Source organism: Ammodytes marinus (genome assembly GCF_949987685.1).
Source record: "Ammodytes marinus genome assembly, chromosome: 4".
Lineage (NCBI taxonomy): Eukaryota > Metazoa > Chordata > Actinopteri > Uranoscopiformes > Ammodytidae > Ammodytes > Ammodytes marinus.
The window spans coordinates 32,521,769-32,545,710 of NC_137233.1; the positions used below are offsets into that span (position 1 = coordinate 32,521,769).

General features: G+C 42.1%; 1 protein-coding gene across 1 annotated transcript in view; it reads left to right on the plus strand.

Moving 5' to 3' along the window:
• Positions 1-23,150, plus strand: part of hdac11 (histone deacetylase 11) — a gene marked incomplete at its 3' end in the record, with an annotated part of 32,909 nt that extends 9,759 nt beyond the window's left edge. The window contains exons 3-9 of the mRNA XM_080026194.1: positions 1,318-1,434; positions 4,820-4,862; positions 10,104-10,180; positions 11,491-11,553; positions 18,106-18,202; positions 19,407-19,585; positions 22,908-23,150. Of these exons, the coding sequence (XP_079882320.1) occupies positions 1,318-1,434; positions 4,820-4,862; positions 10,104-10,180; positions 11,491-11,553; positions 18,106-18,202; positions 19,407-19,585; positions 22,908-23,150 (819 nt within the window). The remainder of the gene's footprint in view (positions 1-1,317; positions 1,435-4,819; positions 4,863-10,103; positions 10,181-11,490; positions 11,554-18,105; positions 18,203-19,406; positions 19,586-22,907) is intronic.
• Positions 23,151-23,942: the final 792 nt, after the last annotated feature.

Sequence of the window (23,942 nt, forward strand, 5' to 3'; positions counted from 1 at the left end):
ACATTACCCTACCTGGCCATTGTAGTGTGTAATGTATGTTCTTCATGTTATGTCTGTCGGTGTCTGATGTATGGACTATCTGTTTGTGTCATTTGTCTGATGTCATGTCATGAAGTGTGACTGTGCCGCAAACCCAACTGCCCCACGGGGACAATAAAGTGTTCTACTACTACTGGCTGGGGGACTGACAGGGGAACGTGGCTGGTGTAGACTTAAACACCGGTGCTTCGTTGTACTTGTCGTGAAAGTTCCCCGGACTTAGCCGTTATGTTTGGGTTCATTATATGGAGGTGGTAGCCGCACACAGCCGGGTCAGTTAACTAATGCTATCCGACCGGTGCTAACTTGGTTTATCGGCTAAAGCACAGCCGCACATATTCACTGAATTAATTTGCTTTCCCCACGTCTTCTAACCCCGAGCGGCTTCATACAGCACCAGCCGCCCGCAAATACATTTCCTCCTCGGTGTTTCTCAGCCTCTGTGTACACTGTCCTCCCACCGTGCCGATGTCCATGACGTCGGGTCATTCTCTGAGCTGATTGGCTATTGCGGCTAAGTGTCACGCGTTGGAGCGTAAAAAGTTCAATTTTTTGAACTTGCGCGTTGATGCGATGGTGCGGTAGGCGGAGCTGAGCGCTAATTGGGAATTTAAACCCTGTGCCTTTGATGCGTTTCCCCAATTGGTTAAGCAAAAGTTTGACATCACCGCTCAAAATTAAATTACGATCCATTGTTTTTACATGTTAGGCCTACACATCATAAAGTTCATCATAGCCATCTCTACAGTAATAATAAGGGATCTTTTATTAGAACTTTAACTTTCTTTAGGCCAATCATATTCGTTATGTGAAGGGATACATATTAAACCTCCTTTATTCGGATTTGTAAATGATTTATATCACTTAAAAGTAGGTTTTCTTGTAAAATAACAAGAAAGATAAAGATGTGTAAGGATTGGGGATATATCTTGTTTCTTGTTTTGAAAATGACCCTTGCTTTTGAAGTGTTTACTCCTCCTTGTTTTTTGTTCTGCTTCTAATCGGTTGTAGCATGTGTAGCTCTACTACGAATAGGTTTCTTATAGGCCTTCAAAATAATACTAGAAAACGAACTGCATCCACAACAAGGACGCTACTTCCAACGGCACATGCAAGTCGAGCCGACTCGGAGCTGTCCGGCTGCAGTCAGGCTTTTTCGCCACTCCGCCGACTGCACTCGGCTGCTCTCGTCTACTTTCCAGACGAGCCACAACTGGGGTCGAACGAGCCTACTCTCTTTAGATGCTGTGTCTAATTGTGTTCTCTGTTTGACTTTAGCGGTCGAAGGTGGTGGCAGAAATCACAGAAATCCCCCCCCTCATGTTTCTGCCTAATTTCCTGGTGCAGAGGAGAGTGTTGAAGCCTTTGCGAACCCAGACTGGAGGAACAATAATGGTGGGTGTTTGGGGGGCCTTATTATATTGTCTCTTTATGTGTATGTGTTTGAAGCTGATAGCATATCACCATATTTTCCACACCGTCCTTCTATCTAGCCTGATTTGTCAGGTTGAAGAAGTACAGAGGATATTCCTTAGTGTGCCACTATCAAATGATCCACCACTGTGTCCACTGTCACCGTGGTCAAATACTAATATTATTTGTATTTTCAGACATGAAATGCGATCAGATTGATAAGTAGCATAATTTATCTGCCATAGAAAACTGTATGGGATTCTGGTGTCTTAACTTAAATTATCAGTGTCTGCTCTGATAAGCAGGAAATGTGTTTGATACATGGATTGATCTTGTCCTCTGTGCAGTTCACTTTGTTTTCATCTCTTGTTGTGTGTATGCCAAAAGAAACAAAGAATTACAAATAAACAGGATGCTAATTCATTAGTAGGCATACAGCAAATGACAAAGAAAGGGCACATTGTATGGTTTCCAGTGCGTATATTTGATACAATTACAAATGACATCGGATCATGCCGAAAGGTCTTTTCATGCAAAGAGATTCTTGGGTTACTTACAGTTAATGTAGTCGTGCAGATGCAATTAGAGGGTCATAGTAAAATACATGCCTTGTATACTCTCACTGCTCTCACTTAGAGACAGAGTGGAGTGTCAGAGCCGTAGCCAGAGTGTGTGCACACATACTAATTTGTGTTATTACCCATCCATCAGAGAGCCATATTTGCGTTTACACACAAGAATCAACCCATGTCATACCTCTTCCCCTCAGGCGTCCTACACACTGAGTATGTGACAGAGGAGCCTACCAATCACCCGATATAGACATTATGACCCGCCTTTGAAAGACGCTAAAGGGATACAGCAAAGACACTCCGTTGGGATTCCGTTAATGAAGCCATTAACGATTGATCTGCTTACATTTGGCCAATCGATTCCCTGAAAAAAAACAGTGCTTTGAATGGTTCTGTCACTACATACCCCAAGAACTTCCCTTGTTTGTGAAGTGTGCCGGATAAGCCGTCAGTGGTGTGTTAAGAGGATGAGCCGGCCCTAAATAACCCCTTCCTCATGCGTAGCCATGCACATCAGGATCAGTGTGAGAAACAAACTCTGTTCGTTGATTTTTATTCTGGATAAATGCCCTCAGGAGTAGATTCAACATAACTGTGAGATAATTCTCTTTATGTAAAGAGCAAAACTGAGGTAAAGAGTAGGAATAGGATTTTTCTTCATGTTGGAGTGTGTATAACATACATTGTTGTTTGGAAGATATGATTGAAGTCTTTAAGAGCATAACATTTGATATTTGTCGTAGGCCGAATTTCCCCATGGCTGAAAAGACTTGAGACAAGGCTGACTTCTTCATGTTCAGGTTTATTAAGAAATATTCCAGACAGGACAATTACAGGGGTGGTATTGTAGCATCAAGCGGCAGTGAGCAACGGGGCTCTCCCCAGGCTCCCAGTACATGCTAGCCCAGGCTTATATCGAGGAACCTGCTGATGCTCTTAAAATAGACAGATCATCTCATCACGAGTCCCAACAACATCCGTCAAACCCCATATCCATTAATAGTTGTTTTCGTCCTTTAACAGTGAACCCCAAGCTTTAGAAATGCTTACCCATGCTTACCCTGCAAACTCTACATCTACCACAATATCAAAAGTGTGTTCAGCAACCCTGGATTTAACAAGCAACCCACATGTTGTTAATGAACGAACGGCCATTAGAGTTGATGGAGGACATTGTTTTCCTCTTTGAACAGAGACTGCCCAGCTGCTTCCCCCCCCCCCTATCACCAGTTTGTCCGGTGAGCTAGGTTAATCACATTTTAACCCCAGTTTGGTCCTTAAAGCTATAGTGCGTAACACCCGTCACCCCCATGAGGAATTCAGAGTAATTACAACAGCACTGTTTTGGGCGAATCTACATGAGGTATAGCCTTCGGTGATCCTGCATAGATTGTATACCTTCTGCTGTACGTCCAGGTTCTTTTTTAGAAGTAGAATCAACCACTGAAACATTTTGTGCGCACTCTATGAGCTCCTGCACAAGTGTCGGGGGACGACACTAGTTTGTAAACACTGTCATACTGAGAACTACAGAGAGGGTTTTGTGGAGCTGATAGGCTTAATCTACTTTGTGTCAACTCATTTTTGCAATGGCTTGAATGTAACACACATTCATTTATATGAAAAAGAAATGCACTATAGCTTTAAAACACTAACATGATTGTGTGATATCGGTCTTCCTATCCGACTCGTTGAAAGAAAGCTAATTATTGTATTTCCCAATATATATTCCCATATGTTTGACTATCTACAGTGATGTAAAGTACATGCTGGCCTGGTTTAGTTTTTTCCTGCCCCCGGACACCAATGTCGCAGCAACACATTGGCTGTTATATGAAAGCCTATAACCTTTTAATTAAACAGCTCTGGTTTGATCACAGCAGGGTTTACAGACTGTAGGACAAACCACCGAAGGGCAAGGCTCCACTTTAAAACCTGATTCCAATAGCTTTTACCCTAATGGCTGCTAAACACAAACCCCCAAAGACATTGAGGAGCCATTATATTATGGTTGCGTTCCGAATCGCATACTTTACTATATGGTATGTAGAAAAAAGATTTAGGATGTCCCGATTCTTGTGGCCAGATTTAGGATGGTTAGAAGTACCCGGATGTCCTACTTCATGCGGCCAAGATTGTTAGTGTTGAAAAGTGCATCCTATTTGGGCGATTCTGACCCACAATCCAGTGCGCACGTGAAGTGACGTCACATCAACGAAGCCTCCATATGAAAACAAACAGGGATGCGACGGATATAAAAGCAAGAGGCAAGATCAAGGCGCAATGTTATGATGGAATAAGAGAGTAAAGTATGTCCCAATATTATGCCTACTGCATCCTAACTCGATTCTTTTTATCGTCGGATGTAGTATGTAGAATAGAAAAAAGAGTATGCGATTCGGAATGCAACCTATGTCTCTTGTTGTCTGTATGCAAAGTTAATGGCTATGTTTATATCTAAATGGTTAGAGGGCAGATTTACAAATGGGGAAAACAACAGAAGCGGATGTGGCAAGCCCATACAGTATTTTGGAATGTTTTATCCCCATATTTGCCCTGCACTGAAAAGCAGCTTTGAATGAATGGCCTCCAGACGTGTTTCGTAAATAAATTGCATTGTTTTTCTTTCTGTCCTTCAATCAACAATGTTGTGACTGGATTGATGATTGTTCCTGCACCTTTTGCAGTTTATTTTAGGAGAGGTCATTTTCTTTCATAAATTGAAAGTCACTGTCAGGATTGGAAGGATCACGTTGATGTTAAAAAATGTATCTGAAATATTTTGTTTTCTACAGGCCGGAAAACTGGCCATTGACCGAGGATGGGCAATAAATGTAGGTAAGTGAGTTTCTAGTGCGAATAACCATAACCCATCAATCCCTCTGCACCAAGCCCCAACCACAACGGTTTCTACCAGCATCCAAAGCGGAAGTGACAAACATTGCAGTAGCTTCCGGTGGCCACTACAAGGTGGTACCAAAAGTTAGCAATTTTTCTTTGACTCACTTGTTAAACAGGCCGTTTTCACAGTCCTATTAAACCTATTTGCAGCTAGCCGCCCGTTCAGTGGCGGCTCCTGACAATAATCTCAGGGGGGGGGGCAATTGTTGCCATGATGGGTAAAATGACCCAAAATTAACCTAAATCAGATAGCTATTATGACAATGTCATATTGCATTTAACAGTTTGTTTTTCCTGTTATTCTGGCATAACCACTCTGGCAACATTAGACAAGCATTGTACTGTACAGTATCTTTGGACATTAAGTTAGTTAATTTCTTGAATAAAATTATTTTAGCACTAAAATGATTTAATTATCCGGCTGTGGCTATCACAGATAACTTGTCATCTACCAGTGTGCTCCTCAGATAGGCTTCCTTTAAAAGTTATAGACCTGCTCTACAATTAATCACTATAATCTGATTGACTTGACAGTTGTGTTCTGATTAAACAAAAATGGATGCTGGCATAGCATATGTGCAATCATCACATTGGTTTGCGTTACTACTGTCTACCTTTCTTTATATGTCCATGCATGTCTACAGCACCATTACTTGGTAGGCGGGTTTATGCCGCGGACGGACAGCAGCTGTCAGAGTAAACAGTCTATGGATCAGCTGTTGAACGGCGCAGGCTCGTCCATATGCAGATTGATGTTTAATGTTCGTTTTACCTTTTCTGAGAGATGATGCATAGGGGTGACACCCGAAGTTATCCATGCGGTGTCTGTGCTGCCATCAGGATGGATTAAAAGCCATTATACAGTCCATAATCATCATGCAGCGGCAGCAGAACAGAGCGTTAGCGCCTTAGCATCCTGCTAGCCTCGTTAGCCGTTCAAACGAGCCCCGTGAAAATCCGCGTTTATACGATCCCCCAATTCCTTCTTGGTAGATACTTGCTTGATGGTTACATTTTGTCTGGAAAGGACCTAGTCCTTTTAATGACATGATCAAGTAGCTTGCCAGCCTAGCCTGAGTTGATATTAGTTATGTTGGTCTTGACTCTTGAATATGACCGCTTTGGGCAGCAGACCGAACATGTGACTGTATCAGTCACTGTAATTGGTTCATTGTTTACTGTACGTATGACGACAACACGTTAGGTCGAGCACCCCCGGAACCTATAGAGATTGCATTGCGAAGCCTGCAGTTTGAAAAAAATAAGTTTTACATTGAAGTCTATGAGAGTGCTCAGGGCGATTTTCAACCAGCCCGACATCGCCCCAGAGTGACGGTACAGAGCACAGACGCTGATTGTACAATGATATTCAGACTTAGATGCAGGTAAAAACTTTATTGAAATAATAAATTATGATTATAAATACAAAAAAATATATATTTTTCATCATTATTAGGCTATATTTTAGTTTTTTGCTGGTATGGCTCAAGGAGGGCGCTGCCCTATCGCCCTCTATGGGCGAGCCGCCGCTGCGCCCATTGTACCTCACTTCGTCTAGGAGGTATACGTCAGCTAGATGGGCGTATCTCCCTCCCCCCGACGTCACATCGATGCCCTTTTTCTGCAAGAGGAGTGAGGTGGAGTAAAAATCTCACAAGATGGCGACACGCATAAGCCAGGAGAAAGGGATGCAGTCTGAATAACTGAGGTCAGCCCGGAAGCTACATCCATTTTATATACTATCTATGATCTGCACTCATGTGCTAAACATTTACACCGATTGACATATTGTTGACATATTCTCCACTAGGTAATCCGATCTGATTCACTGGATTGATTTTGGCCCTGATGCTGACAACCACATGTTGCACAGATTTCAAATTTGTGAAAAAGAGAGTATTGATATCTGATAAGTATTCAATATTGGCAGACACGGTGAGTTTAGGTATATGTATTGTTATCGGGAGAGAAGAAATGCAGCCCAAGTCCTTCCTTTAGTTACACCTTTACTCACTGTGAACAAGACCACACACAGTTTGTCTGACTTTCAAAGAAGGACCTTGGCAGAACTTAGTCTTTCACTATATTGTAAGGCCATTCTTGCTTTTTGCTCTTAGACTAATCAAAAGTAGACATTTTCACACAAAACTCATCTTAAGCCTACAAAGTTAACCCCCCTACCCCCAAGCCAACTCTGAACTAAGAAGTACGTTTCCATGGTAACACACAGTGACAGTTGGCAGTGAGGAGTCGGCCTGACTGATGAGGTAGCAGAAAGTACAACTGAGCCCCGATACATCTACATGTTTGCACTGCGCTGAGAATGTATGCTGTATTTTTGTGCTGAATTTTGCCAGTAAAATTTAATTCTAACAGTCAGGAACTAGAAAACGTACTGTATCTGAAGTCCAACTACTGGTTAGCTCCAAGCTATTGCCAAACTCTGTTGCTACACATCCTACGGTCTCTCTACTCTTCCTCCATGTGCCCTAGCAGGGGGTTGTTAACAGCCCCTCAGCTCTCTGGCCAGCTTTATATTTGCTACAAGAACACCTTATTCCCATAAAGTATCAAGGCTGCCTCTTGAGCCAACATGCCACCACTCTCCATCCTGGCATTCTACTGAGCATTGTCCATCCCCTCCACCTGTTGTTGAGGAGAGATACCGTGCTTCTCTGATTTGGTCCTACAGCTCGGCAGCAAGCTCTCAAGCCTTTTCTTCCTGGTAAAATATTGAATGATCAACAAGTCCTGTCAGGTTCCTTAAAGCTATAGTGCATAACTGTTTGCATGTAAATGTATGTCAGTTACATTTAAGCCATCGCCAAACGAGTTGAAATGGCAGCGTTTACCAATTAGTGTCGCCCCCCGACACAGGTGCAGGAGCTCAGAAAAATCTCAAAAAGCGCCCAAGAAATGTCTCAGTTGTTGATTCTGCTGCCATGAAAAACGTAAAGCAGAAGATATAAAATCCCTGTGTGATCACCGAAGGCTTACCTCATGTAGATGCGCCGACAGTGTTGTTGTCATTACTGAACAATTTGCATGGGGCCATCAGAAGTTACACACTATAGCTTTAAAGTCAACATTGACTTCTTCCAGTGTCTCAATTCAGGGGCCGCATCCAGACTGTGAAGGCCGAACGAGCATGTTAAATGAGACGGCCTCCGCAGGTCTCCGTAGAGCATTTCCGGTTTGCATAACAAGCCCTTACCTTGCGTGAGTGCACCGCTCCTGTGCTGCCTAACAACCCTGATTGCTGCCAACGGAGACAGCCTTGTCAACAGAGGAAAAAAGAAAAAGAAGTTGCCTACCAAACGAAAAGAAAAAAAGTACAAGAAGAAAGGACAAGAAAAACAAATGAAAAAAAGAAGAAAAAAAAGAAGGGAAGATAAAAGTTAAGATGGAGCAACACGTTGCTGTTTTGTTATTTTTTATTTTATGCCATTTCATGCCATCTCTGAAAAAAACGCAATGAATCTTGGGATACGTTGGGCCGTGAAGGATCCATCCGTTGGACCCTTCAAAACCGTGAAACGAAGGCTGCATTTCTCGGCCGCATATGAAGGAGCCTTCAAAATGGGACAAGCCTTGACGCGCCTCTATGACGCAATCGGTCTTCAAATGCATGCAGCCTTCGAAGGCTGCGACCCCTGAATTGAGACACAGCAACAGTCTTTCTGTAACCTATAATCATAAGCCGAGTGCCGTAACAAAACTGTAAAAACGTTCATGATGTTTCAGTCAGGAGTGGGTATTGTAGGAAAAACCCAATGACGTACATTTAAGTTTTATGTGTTATACTACATAGCCTACTTTGTTTGTAGTTTAGTGTTTTTTTTGTGGCAGTTGCATTACACATTTGCATTACTGACAGAACTATACAATGTTAAAGTCAGACACAAAGCTGCACCTGTTTCTATCCTCATTCTCATAACACTGACCTTCACACTTGGGTTCCTGAAACGGTTCCTGAAACGTTTTGACAAATAACTCTACAAGCAAAGACACATATATCTGAGGCTCTTATCTCTATCATGCCAACACTGCGTGCATCTCCTCCTCTACACCCAACCAAAAGACTTGATACTATGAGTTATTCTCATTCATGTCTTAAAAGTCTTGCAATTCTTGTGGCTGGGCTGATTTGTGCACACATCATCAGGCTTCGACTTTGTACTTGTTTGTTTTCTCAGCTACTGCTCACTCAGCCTTTGTTGTTTTGCAGAATCAGGGGCGAGGATTATTCTGCATCCATAAACCGGATTTTAATAAAGATATAAAGGTTCATTCTGATGCGTGTGACATCTTCATATTGTGTGACTCAACACTAGGATATAGAGGAGAGTTTTTGTAAGCCAAGGCCATACAATCATATTTCACCTGTCATCTTACTGGGCCTGTTTTAATATTCTACTCTACACTATGGCTTAACGAACACGAGCAGAGCAGGGCAAGTGTGAACTATAATCTTTTAACCTCTACAAACGGTTATCATCCTAATTTGAAATTATTATTACTAGAGCAGTGCCCATAGGAAGCAGTAGCCTAGTTTATGCATGCTTAAATGTAAACTGTCTATCAAAGTGGGACACAGAAACAGATGTAGCCTACACATAGGCAGTGTCACACAGTCATTGAAATGGCTGTCACATCACTCGTCAATGTTGTTTCTTTAATATTTTATTGCGTCATATAATCCTCTATTCTTTATGGGCAAAGCAGGTGAAAATGTTTTTTTATTGGTAATTGCAGCTTGAAGGCAGCAGCATTTATATTTGCAAACAAAATGAAGGGCATTTTTGCATCTTACATAGTCTTTAGCTCGTTTAGGTGTTAGTTCCTAACAAATTTAAAACATTCTGTGTAAGCGATCATGTTCACACAGACAGACAGACGTGTCTTGCTTTATAGATAGATTTTTAAATCCACCACTGTAATATATTTCAGGGGCTCTCCAGGCATTTTTTAGGAGCAATTCAACTGTCCCCATTTTGGTGTCTGGTGCACACATTGTTGCAGACATTTTTAGAAGCCCCAATAAACTCAATAACTTCCTTTTTGAAATGGACAATTATGGTGGTTTAGAATAATAGAGCTCTCAGATGTGCAGTGACCCTGCTCAGTTTGTGTCTTGACGGCCCTGACACTTAGACAGGGGATGTTCTGTTTTCCCAGGAGGAGGCTTCCACCACTGCTCCGGAGACGAGGGAGGAGGCTTCTGTGCCTACGCAGACATCACTCTGGCCATTAAGGTGAGACTGATGTTATGCACAATGTTAGTTCATTAAAAACAACATTGACTCAGACACTGGCTATATGTTCACAGGAAGGAAGAAGCATATTAGTATCCAGGTTTTAAGTGTTACTGTTGACAGGCTCCCTCTTATAGTACAAATAAAAAGTTACATTCTTGGTATGACCAGTCATTTCTGATGGCTCATGGTAACAAAGCAAAGCAGTCCTTTAAAGCCACTACGAGTAACATTTAAATAGCTTTAAAACGGCCTCATGTTTCCTCTGATAATCATAAATTACCTTTAACAGCAAACGATACCATCAGTGCAAAGAAAGACGTTTTGATATAGTTTTTATTACTGCATTTGGACTGGTCGCACACCCAGTCCGATTTTCGGCTTGCGCATGCAGGCTTTATGGCCACATATTCGTATTGGTCGCAGATTTCAGTGTAGCGCAGCAACGCGATTTGAGAAGCCTATCCCTCCAGGTGAGGGAAGGGGAGCAGGAGCCTTGTTTGAGACAGTTATTTGTCGACATAATGACTGATAACGGGGCTGAACCATCAAAGAAAAAAATTCAATTCAATTAAGAAAAGCTAAAAGGGAGAGTGATAGACGGGCGGGAGGAGGACTTACTCCTAAATGAATGAGCGGTACTAAAACAGTTTACTTTGCTTCATCATCATCAGATGACCCTTATTCATCTGAAATAGTCATTATTTACAACAACATAAACACATTACCTCATCGTGATCCATATTGGCGTTTCTCGTTCATTCGCTTTCAGCTCCGTGAGAGTGGTTAGTGATACTGCATCAACTCATTGCAATCAGGTGTGTGTGGCACTGACTGGCATTAGTTGATGCAGTGTCACTAACCACTCTCACGGAGCCGAAAAGAGCCATGCCCTTACACTTTCAACACACGGACATGCACTATACTGCGTCCTAATATTTTGACACTTGCACGCGCTATAAAACAGCTTTACGACAGCTGGCATCGTAAAAATACTACCGCTTTTGTCCAAAGGGGCCGCCAACCGACAAAGTTACTCATAGCCACTTCAAGAAAACTTTCAAAAAAATAACAATAAAGGCACTCCACTAAAACTCCACATATTTGCTTCAGCTAAGATTTGGAATGGATTTGTGAATACATTGGATTTTTGGCTTCCATCTCTTCACTAGTTTTTAATCACAAAATCCAGACTTTAAGCTCACATTTGATACCATTTTAAGTTTTACTTTAAAGGTGACACATTACACTGTTCATATAATCACTAAGAGATTCCATAGATCAAATATTCTTCCATTCATCTTTTTCAGTTTCTGTTTGAGAGAGTGGAAGGCGTCTCCACGGCAACCATCATCGATCTGGATGCTCATCAGGTGAGCCGATACCATTCCATCTCCCTGTGTCAATGTGAAGGGCTGCTCAGGGGCTGACGTTGATGAAAAGATAACCCTCCTTTACCAGCACACCAATCAATGAGGCTCCCTGCAGGCCAAATTGCCCCTTAGTGTCGCACGCAGTTGAATGTGCTGTTTCTAAAACATCTCCAGTGGCAAACAGCTGACTGCATCCAATCCCACTTCTGCTGGTTAACTGCTTTTTATTTAGGTCTATAGATCTGATACATTTTAAAGCCTCTGGAAAGCTGGTCAAAAACATTAAAAAGCTATAGGTGGGTGTCTCAATATGCGTTTAAAAAAAATCTGATTGAAAATAAATGTTCATAAGTATTAAGAAAACAAATTTTTTAACCTTTTTTTCTTTAGCCAAGACTGTTTGACAGAACTGTGTGGGTGTAGCCGCATTTTTTTTTTTAAATGGAGGTTCGGTCAGAGAACTGCTGTGATTGGTTCAAACCAGAGCACAGTCTCCTCTTCTTAAATACATTTCTGTAAAGTGTATCAAACGTAAATGAAAATAGCTTTAATTTAGATTGATAAATATGCTTAAAATGCTTTACCAACTGCAATCGGTTTCTTTGTCTCTCTTTTTACGTTCGAAGATATTCCTCAATGTACCAAGGATTAATCATCAATCCTCATTTTGAAACTCTGACAATTCAAATCTTGATCAAACGATATGTGAGCTATGTTTATTTGCTACAACTTTTGTACAGAGAAGTGGCTCAGCCTGGTTGCTGTCAGTTGAGTACAAACCGTAATTTATCTGAATCAAGTTAGTGAGGCTTTTTTTTCTTCCTTGATTTATTGTTGCTAAAGCATATACAGTATAAAACTAGCTGAGCTGAGGTAGATGTATTGTATCTGACGTGGTCATCTAAGCTAACACACCACGAGAAGGCTTTGACATATAGACAGACTTACAGATGAGGCATAGTTTGATACACAAGTGCGGACCCAGGGGTGTCTTAAAGTTATCCCCGGAGGGATAACCACTGAATCGCTATAGCGAAGAAGGGGAAGGGGAGAAAACAAAAACACACAACCTTTAAAAGGGCCACACAGGCTACCTTTTGTATGAAACACTAAACCACAAACTAAACCACCACTGCCAAGCAGTTGAAAGTAGTGATGTTACGTCAGTCACGTAAGCCCGAAGCCTGTGTCGCCCAAAGGGGGCGTGTCCAGATGAAGCCTGTCTCGAGGCCTGTATCGTTTGTCACAGTACCACGTGACTAAAGACAAACAAAGCCCCGTTTTCTGAAATCATTCGACTGCCTCACTTTATATACTATCTATGCTCGCTACGTGAAATAAGAGAGCCACTACCGTAACATACCAGCAGATTTCAGTATTCCTAAATGAGCTGTTAAATGGGGCTTTTTTTGATCAGGCTTTTTGGTGAAGCATTTGGCCAGAAAGATTTGACACATTCACGGGGCTTCATCTCACCATCACTAGTTGAAAGCATACACAAGTAACTCCACAGTTATCTTGGGAACTCTAAACACAGAAAGCACTACAAGAGAACCTCTCACTATCCCAGAGGGCGAGACAACGAGCAGCACAGAGCATATATAACCTCTTCACACCTGGGCTCAATTAGCCAATCAGTGCCACACACACCTGATTGTAGTGAGTGAATCAGTCGCCATTCTCACGGAGGCAAAAGATTCCGTGCCCTCACAAGGTCTCAATAACCCCAAGAGTCAGGCGGTCACTGGGGGTAGCACAGGTGAGGCCTACTGAACTGGGAGATTCTGAGGCAGAGGCACTGGTTCCAGGAGGAGGATCACATCCAGCAGGTTGGAGTTGAACACAGTCTGATTCCATCATGTTAGATGCACAGTTTGGACCCCAGCTCATCACCTTCCCAGTCCTCCAATTGATTTGCGGGTTGTGTTCCTTGAGCCATGGGTGTCCCAGAATGAGGGGTAACTGAGGTGTATAAATAAGAAACGACGTAATCTCTTCCGTGTGATTGCCAATGCGAATGAAAACCTGGCAGGTGACCCTCTCAACCCTACCCCTACCCAAAGGTTGCCCATCCACTGCAGTAATTGCGAGTGGACAAGGAAGATCATAATAAATTGGTAATTTGAGTTTTCGGGCTAGGGTTGAGTCCATAAAACTACCTGCTGCTCCGCAATCAACAAATGCTGAGAAGGTGTGCCAGTGTCCATCCCATAATAACTCAAAGGACAAAGAGGTGCGACTACTGGTCACAGGAGGGGAATTATTAAAGCCACTATGAGTAACTGTGTCCGTTGGCGGCCCCTTTGGACAAAAGCAGTAGTATTTTTACGACGCTAGCTGTTTTCTAGCGCGTGGCGGCTGTGCTAGTGTCAAATGATTAGGACGCAATATAGTGCATGTCCGTATGTTGAAAGTGTGAGGGCACCGGACTCTTTTCGGCTCCGTGAGAGTGGTTGGTGACTCTGCATCAACTAATGCCAGTCAGTGCCACACACACCTGATTGCAATGAGTTGATGCAGGTTCACTTACAACTCTCACGGAGCTGAAAGATTCCGTGTCCTCACAGAAAGCGGATGAACGAGAGACGGCAGTTTGTATGGATCACGATGAGGTAATGCGTTTATGTTGTTGTAAATTACTTTGTATGAATAATTGAATAATGGTCATCTGATGATGGGGAAGCAAAGTAAACTTTGTTTTAGTACCGCTCATTCATTTAGGAGTAAACACTGCAGTCTAGTTCGCTCCTGTGAAATTGTGTACACGTTGCTTGGCAACGCCCTCTTCCCGCCCGTCTACCACTCTCCCTTTTAGCTTTTCTTCATTGCATTTTCTTTTTTTTCTTTGATGATTCAGCCCCGTTATCAGTCATTATGACGACAAATAACTGTCTCAAACAAGGCTCCCGCTCCCCTTCCCTCACCTGGAGGGATAGGCTTCTCAAATTGCGTTGCTGCGCTACACTGAAATCTGCGACTAATACGAATATGTGGCCATAAAGCCTGCATGCGCAAACCGAAAATTGGACTGGGTGTGCGACCAGACCAAAAGCAGTAATAAAAACTATATCAAAACGTCTTTCTTTGCACTGATGGTCTCGTTTGCTGTTAAAGGTAATTTATGATTATCAGAGGAAACATGAGGCTGTTTAAAAGATATTTAAATGTTACTCGCAGTGGCTTTAAGACTCTGCAAGACCTCCCCAAGGTCTGACACGCCTACCCCGATTCCCTGCATATTGTTTTTCTGCATTGAGGGGCACTGGCGAATGAAGTGACCCACAATCCCACAGTATAGACAAGCTCCACTACTCATACGCCTGTCTTTTCACAAAAGTAAGCAGTGTGCATCCTATTTGCATGGGTTCCTGATCATCATCATTGTTAAGGGACCCCTCAGGCAGGGTAGGTCCTTCACAAGGGATATTAAACCCCTCTGACATTTGGCGGGTGTACGCCTGTTTTCTCTCTCTATTGCGCTCACAAATTCTGTTGTCAACCCTAACAGCCAATGAGATTACATCCTCAAGTGAATCTGGAACCTCATGGGAAGTGAGCTCATCCTGAACTCTCTCAGACAAGGCATAACTGAAAGTGGTCACTAGAGCCTCCCTGTTCCACCCTGCCTCCGTAGCTAAAGTTCGGAATGGAATTAAAAATTCTGCAACGCTTGAAGAACCCTGATGTAACCTAAGGAGGCGTTTGGCTGCTTCGTGGCCACTTACATCATGGTCGAACACGCGCCTCATCTCCACCATGAAGAGGGGAGCGTCAGCGCAGACTGGAGTCTGCCTATCCCACAAGGCTGTAGCCCATGAAAGGGCCTTTTCCAAAAGAAGGGATATTATGTATGCAACCCGGGATCGGTCGGTGCTAAACATAGAGGGTCGTAACTCAAACACTAAACATTGGGTGATAAATCCCTTACACCTCCCTGGATGCCCGTCATAGCGGGTTGCCAGCTTGGTCTCCTGGACTACCAAAGGGCCATGGGGTGGAACTGGAGGTGCTTGTACTTGGGTTGGGGTTGGCCCAGATGTTTGCAAACGTGCCAGTATCTCCAGAAGCATACCGTCATGCAAGGCCTGTTGCTCTGCAATGGCACGCAGTGTCTGATCATGCAAGCCTAAAATGGCTCCTTGTGCAGTAATTGCCTGCCAATGGACCGCTAATTTGTCACTAATGTCCGACGTAAGAGCAGCACTAGTGGGGCATACACAAGTAACTCCACAGTTATCTTGGGAACTCTAAACACAGAGATCACTAGCCCATAGGGCGAGACAATGAGCAGCACAAAGCACTGGGGTCTCAGGGCATATACTGTATAACCTCTTCACACCTGGGTCAATTAGCCAATCAGTGCCAAACAAACCTGATTGTAGTGAGTGAATCAGTCACCATTCTCAAGGAGGCGAAGGATTCCGTGCCCTCACAAACAGGTCAATATTTGTAAGTGCATAATTAAAATGTTGGTTATAATGCCTGCTTTGACCCTTCAAAGAGATCATGAGAAAAACATACATTCGTTCTGAGATTAGAGCCAGTTTAAATCTATAATATGTTAATAATAAATATAGTCTATGCTTGGTCTTTGCTACGTGGCTTATTTATTGGGTGACTGTCAGTGGACTGGGCTCACCCCAACTGTAGGGAACAATTACTCAACCTTTTTGGAAGTCTTTATTATCATATTTTGGTCTTACTTTGTGTTTTCAACATAATGCCTTGTCTCCACCACTAATTAGCCCTGAGGAGTGTATTTAGTATTGATGATGTCTCAAGGTTCCCAAGGTATATAGCTATACAGCAATAAAGCTATATTCATTTTGAGCAATGGCTCGTTAGTAATGATGCACCTTTACCTATTGACACAAGCAGGGGATCAATACAGATGCTGCTGAGTAAATAATTCATGAAGAAGAACAAAAGAGCACATTTGCATGAAGGCATGGAGGTTTGGCTTGAAGTGCCCCCTCTCAGCAGATAATTGGCCGGAAAGAGATTTTAGGGATATGCACTAAAATCCTTAATTACAGCCCTTCAAACATGACACTTAAAAGTTTCTTGCCTTCACATAAATTGAGATGATACTCTATACTGCTTATTCACCCAGTCATCAACAACACTCTAATGATCAAGTTTAGGTCCAGTGTTTAACAAGCTTGACTGGGGTCCTGCTGTTAAGGCATATGCCTAGCTGTCTATTATAAGCTGTGTGTGTGTGTGTGTGTGTGTGTGTGTGTGTGTGTGTGTGTGTGTGTGTGTGTGTGTGTGTGTGTGTGTGTGTGTGTGTGTGTGTGTGTGTGTGTGTGTGTGTGTGTGTGTGTGTGTGTGTGTGTGTGTGTGTGTGTGTGTGTGTGTGTGTGTCATTGTAAACTCAACACATTTTCATAAAACATCCACAACTTTTGTGACAGTCAACCTTCCCATCAACATGTGTCAAACAACACAAACACCAATACTAATTTAAAGGTCACCTATTGTGCAAATTGCACTTTTTCATGGTTTTTCATCATTAATATGGCTATAGACTCCCAAAGTATGAGAATAAGCAACCTTTGCTCTTTATATTGACCTCCACCTTTTTGGAAACCTGTGTTCAAAAACCCCAGTCAGATTTATCTCCCCTTCTGACATCATAAGGGGAGAAGCCATGCCCCCTCATTGCCAACCTAACTCTGCACTACCTCCAGCTGTGATAAGCACACCCCCAGATACCCCTGAATCTAAATGGCGTTTAGATTAAAACCAGCAGCTAGATTCAGGGCCAATCGGAGCAGAACGGGCTTTTTGGAAGGAGGGGCTTAAAGAGGCAGGCTTTAAAAACTGAGTGTTTCAGACAGACGCTGAAAAGAGGAGATTCAGCAATGGCACAGTTAGAAATATATATATATATTTTTTTTAGACACTACACCAATAAAACAGTTACTAGTAGAAACCAAAATTACAATGTTTAACCTGAAAATTAGCATAGCCGATAATGTTACCTTTAATATCTTGAATATGAATCGCATAACTTGATCTTTACTTTAAATGTGTAGTGGATCCAGCCAGACCACGCATCATTTACAACCAAACTTTTATTTTTTTCATAACATTTATGAATGGATTACACTACCTGGGCAGGATGTTACCTCGACAACCAAGTTGTCCTGTGTGTCCAATACATCCTCCTTTCCATCCATTAATACTAAAATGTGCTCAATGCCTAATCTCATCCTGACACCAGCCAGACATATTGGATGACAAATGGGGGACGGGAAATGAAAATTGATGTAAAGCAGCCATGCCTTTTTTTTTAGAAGTATGTTTAATATGTAACTCCTACAGACGACAACTTTTTATTCCTGATGTGTCAATGTCAGTCAGCGCAGTGTGTCTCAGGTAAACAAACAGGTCTGAGTGACACAAGTGATGTCGTTGACAGTCAAAAAGGCTTTGTATTGCCTTTTGTATTACACATGAATGAGTAATCATGGTTTGTTAGTGTAGTACAACAGAGAGGTTGCACCAAAGTGATTTTATTTTTAAAAATGTTCTGTTCTGCTCCAGGGAAATGGACACGAGCGGGACTTCTTGGATGACAGCCGAGTGTACATCATGGATATGTATAATCGCTACATCTATCCTGGGGACGGACTTGCCAAAAGTGAGTGAAAAAAGCGCCATTGATTTTTCTCCTCAATCCGGTTCTTTTAACTTTGAATGGAGACGGGGGTCTTGCAGTGTTCTCATTTGATCCTGAGTTCTCATTCTGGGGACAAAATAAGCCTAACACTGCTCCGAATGCGTGTTTGGAGTTTGAGGTTCGAGGGAGCCGCATCCTCACTTTCTAGCCCCTAGATGTCACTTGGTGCCATTCTAATTATGCTGTGATTTCCCTCTGCCACTACACTACCACTCACTTTATAGCGCTCTGCTGGGAATCTGTCACGCAGCAGTCTATGCAAAGCTATAATCTTTGCTTTTTACGCAAATGAATGTGCCAATATGTTAAAACTGATCCGACAGCAACCACGTGTTACAATTTGACCCTGATTTCATACAACATTCTGAAAGACGACATGTCAAAGTTCTGCCATTTAGAATTGGCCCCCGTCCTTCAGCTATCTTCTTTTCTACAATTATTAATTGAATTGAAGACGTTTTATAATGTTCTCTCCACATAAGAAATGTCAAGTGAATGTATTCTGGCCGTTTAAGATAATACAAAAACACACAGTCCCTTTCTGTTTCATATTTTCTTCCCCAACACACGTTCATTTCCTTGTACTTTCAAAAGACCAAAGCTTAGGGTTTTGGGACACTTTTTTTCTCCTTCAAGTCTTTGTGAAAAATTGCAGGACTACACGTGAAAACCTATGAAAAATTCCTTTTCACTTGCTATTGAGTTGTTCTCTCTTTGCTTTTGTAGCTCAATTCAGTTTGAATTTTGAAACAAAAAGGTCTCCTATTTAACCTTTTTTCATCATTTGCATTAATTATTCGAAATGTTCATGCTGTTAAATTAAAGCAACTTTGCAAATTGACATTTAAAAGTTTTCTATAGATGATATGGAAACACTATTACCTACCTACATATACCTGAACATTTCACAAGAATCCAGTTATCAGATATTCCTCTTGTAAGCATTTTTCCTCTGCCCATGTTGTGGGAAAAAAAAAGGTGTTACTTGAAAGACTGCTGCAGTTACTGTCGTATACAGTATATGAGGCATTTAGATTCAGCTCAACATAACTGCTGCCATGTTCTGATGGTTGTTTTATTGATGACTACATTGTTATCTGGCTATGTGATTGAGTGAGGATAGCCATAATGCACCATTCTTGTATCCATGCCTTTCTATATCCAGGAGCCATAAAGAGGAAAGTGGAGCTGGACTGGGGCACTGAAGACTCAGAGTACCTTCAGAAGGTGGAGCTCCACTGTGAGGGAGCGTTGAACGAGGTCCGACCCGACATCATAGTCTACAATGCGGGGACAGACATCTTGGATGGGGATCCGCTCGGAGGACTCTCCATATCTCCACAGGTGCTGTACTGTGCTGTAGTGTTAATGTGTTCCACAAGTGACTATTGATCAGCCCTTAATGTCAGCGATTTTAGACACTTGTTGTCAAAATCACTTTGTCAAAATCAGTGAACATCTCCTCACCAGTGTTGGGAGTAACGCGTTACGGGAAGTAATGCACTACTGTAATGCATTACGTTTTGCTGTAACGCAGTAATGTAAGGCATTACAGCAAAAAAAATGGTAATATGTAACGCGGTACATAGCTCAGAAACGCGCGTTACAATGCATTTTAAACCCGAAATTGACTGGTTTGTTATTTTTATACAAATTGGCCAACACCGCGAGTTTCGCAGAGGAGAAAAAACCCACGCTAATGTTACTGCTAGAGGAGAAGAAAACTCGATTTGCTGCTACAATTGATTCCAAAGATGCGCTAGCCTACTGGCTTCCGTCTCACTGCCCAAGTTATTGAAAACTTTTGTAGTGTTTGGAGACTGTGCTCAACGAGCAGCGGGTGCTGCCGCGAGCCCCTCCCCGTCTAAGGGCACTCGGAGGCGGTCAGTCTCGGAGCAGCCCCTCGGAGCGAGTCCCAGCCTGCTGTCAGAGCAGAGAGGTGACACACCTCCGCGTCCAGGCTGCAAATGAATCGCGCTGTTGTTAGGTGCATCGGAGATAGTGTGCCACGAAGCTATTTATGCTGAAGCGGTATTGCTGGATTTAGGAGTTATTTAGAGATATGGCAAGCAAAAAGTTGACGAGTAGGGAGTTGGTGTTCACTCTTTCTACGGCCCCGGTCACGGTGCGTCCATGCGCAGCAGTGGTGCAGCCATGCAACGCAGCATTATATATATATTAATATTATCATATTATAATGATAATAATGATGATAATAATATTAATGAAGAATAGAAGAAAAATGAAATAAAAATGGTGGTGGGTAAAAAAAAATCATAAACGCCTACTGTTTATATGAGTTTTGTGGTGTAGTTCTAGTTCTAGTACATCATTACAAATGGATGGAGGGGTGAATCTGATTAAATAAGTTCAACTCTCTTTCAAAATATCAGGTATTTCATGGAAATTACATAATAGCCTACAACATGGCCGCCACCATATGACGTCATAATATGCTAATTAGATGGGAAAATGTAATCCCCAGATAAACTTTAGGTCATTCCCAATATTTGTCTCATTTACACTTTGTCTCTATCGCAAACCACTTTCAATCCAGAGCCTTCTGAAATGTAAGTGTCAAAATCTAGTATTTTTAAAAATAAAACCCGGCGCCTAAAGGGTTTGCTTTGATGCAAATTATGAAATCTTAACATAACGGCGGCAATGATGGTGCGTAAAGGACAGCGCAGTTGGCAAGCTCTCCTCAGCACTAAAAGTGCTGCAGCAAAAAAGTCACAATAAGAGTTGATCGCTTTGTCGATTCATGCCTCTGACACACACGTCGACTCCCAACATAATGAGTGGATGCTTTGAATTAGCAAAGGAGATATAGGCCTATATTTAGGCTACTATTGTTATTATAAAATGTCACGCAAGAGAGACGATAAACAAACATAATGGGCTGTTATCATTTAGATTAGATGGCAAGATGATAAGGCAGATTCTTTGGAACAACTAAAAAAGGCAAAAGTTGATGATGATGTGAACAACTTGTTTGTGCTTTTAAGTCGCCAGAACGCAAGAAACAAATCTTTGAGGCTCAATTTACTTTTTCAATCTACAGTAGTAGGCTCTAGCTCTATTGATATTAATATAGGCTAAAAAAATACCTAAAGATACAGTATTTCTATTATAAAATGTATTGCACCATGAGCCATAACTGTGACCATTATATTATATAACATAGGCCTACTTGTGTTAGCCTTAAGCCTAGCTCAGTCATTATGCCATACCATGTCACCTCCTGCTGTGTAATGAGCTGCATTGAACACAAGAAGATCTATTGAGAACACCAAATCCATATTTCATGTTATTTTGGTGAAAGTAATGCAAAAGTAATGTAAAAGTAGTGTAATGCCTTACAATTCAAAGACAGTAATATTGTAATGTAACTAACTACTTTGAAATGCCAGTAATAAGTAATAAATACCGCATTACGCCTTTGAAGTAACTTGCCCAACACTGCTCCTCACTGTGTGTGTTTGCCGCCTAGGTTCTGTAAACCGGTGTACACAAAGGGCCAACTGCAGCTAGCAACATGCCCGTTTACATTACATGGCATTATGATGGGGATGGAACCAGTTGCAAAAATTTGTTCTGACTTAATTCTTGATCTTAAAACTATCTGAATGGAGACCTGGCAGGCTTTGCTGGTTTCGGTGAGCACTTCATCAGCTAATTTGTCAGGCCAGTCGAAAGCTTACTGAGAGCTGATCCACATGAGCCAAATGTGGATTGATTCCTGAGCGTGGAGAGATTTCCTGACGGTTAACCTGCCAATTCCAGAAAATACTCAAATAAGGTGACGCTGCAGAATGTGTTAGTATAGGGATGGTGTGTGCTGTGGAGTAAACCTGAGATTTGGGTTGTTAAGTGGCCTGAAATTAAAAACAGAACTCTTTGTTAGTGTACTTTAGTGACTGTTCATTAAAGTTCTGGTTTGAACATGTGTTTCTGTCACATCTCTTAATGAAAATTCAAATTAAACCGGTGCTTATGCTACAAATGGCTCCATAATAAATGAGATTTTTTGACCCAAGCTGTTCCAACTCACAATCCCTAAACAAAAAGGGATGTGTGTCTCTTTACTCCCATATGTGTCGCCCTTAGAGGCTTGGTGTTCCACAGCGGAGTAGTGAAATATGGGAACAGTCAGGCTGCTTCCAGACCTCCCCCTCCCTTCTCAGGGGAGAAAGGGGGTGTAGACGGAATCATTAGCCAGAAGCCCCACAAAATTCTGAGAAAAGACTAGAACCAAGGTCATGTCCATACATACAAGGTGATTTTCGTAGCCATATCTTACTGAGCATTTTAAAAACTCTGGGCAAAGTGAAGATTTTGTAAAACTCTGTATTCGTGGGGACAGGGACCACCTGAGTTTTCTTTTAGAAACACTGGGGTCATGACCTCAATTAGTACATGGCAATAGTGGTTTAGATCTACTGAGCATGCCCCAACAATCACAATGTTATTCTATGGTATTTGACTTGACACATTATCGCCACCTGCTGGCCTGGCATGTGTAAGTCAGTGTTTTCATTCCGGTTTCTGCGTTGTCGTTTGTACAGAGAGATGTTATGTTAAATATCTGTTTACTTGGGACATGGCCTGAATGTAGCTGTGGATAGACTGACAGACCAGCTTTTCTCTGGTGTTTCTCTGCCAGGGCATTGTACAGAGAGATGAGATTGTGTTCCGGGCGGGCAGGCGACGAGGCGTACCCATACTCATGGTGACGTCCGGGGGATACCAGAAGAAAACAGCACGCATCATCGCTGACTCCATCCTCAACCTGCACCAGAAGGGCTTGATTGGAGCAGAGGCTCTGGAGGGGGAGGGATCATCTTCACTGGTGACCAGCATGATGGGCAGCTCTGGACCTCCAGGATCAATATCCACAGCTATCTGAGATGCATTCAACCAGGGTTTAAAGGTTACATATTGTTGCAACTTATAATGTAATAAAGACTCATAATGTAATAACGGTTCATAATGTAATAATTTCAATGTAATAAAAGTTCATAATGTAATAATCGTCTCATAATGTAATGAACTCACGGACGCGTAACGTAATAACTTATTACATTAAGAACCTTATTGATACCGCTCATAATGTTATAACAGCTCATAATGTAATAATAGCACATATAGTGAGAAAAGTGTTGCATTATCATAATGTTTACTTCTGCCATCCCTGCAGGAGTGGAAGGAAATGCTTTCACCTGTGTCTGTCTCTCAGCAAGATCACACATTTCTGCAAACATGCTGGAGCGTTAGCCAACTTAGATGCCATATACTGAATCTCGCTCCCAATTAGTGGCAGGCCTCATAAAAAGGAAGAGAAGCCTTAATCTGTAACGCATCATCCTCCATGGGTCAAATCCATGGTATAAAGGCAACAACTGTATACTGACAACTAATGCACTTTTGGGCACAGGTTTGTTTTTGAGTTTGACTATGATTTGTACATAGGTTGCGCTACGGTAACCAACTCAAAAGCTGTCAGGAGGAAAGGTTGGATTAGGGAAGAAGGAGGGGGACTGTAGTTCATGTAGTTTAATGTTCTTTGCTACAATAACTAATAACTCCTGCGATGAAAACACATTTAAAATGTGACTTTTCAAAAAAGTAAGTGAACACTCTTTCCTTCCATACAACCTTATGAAGAACTTCCAATAACAATGTAGCAGTTTTTTTTGTT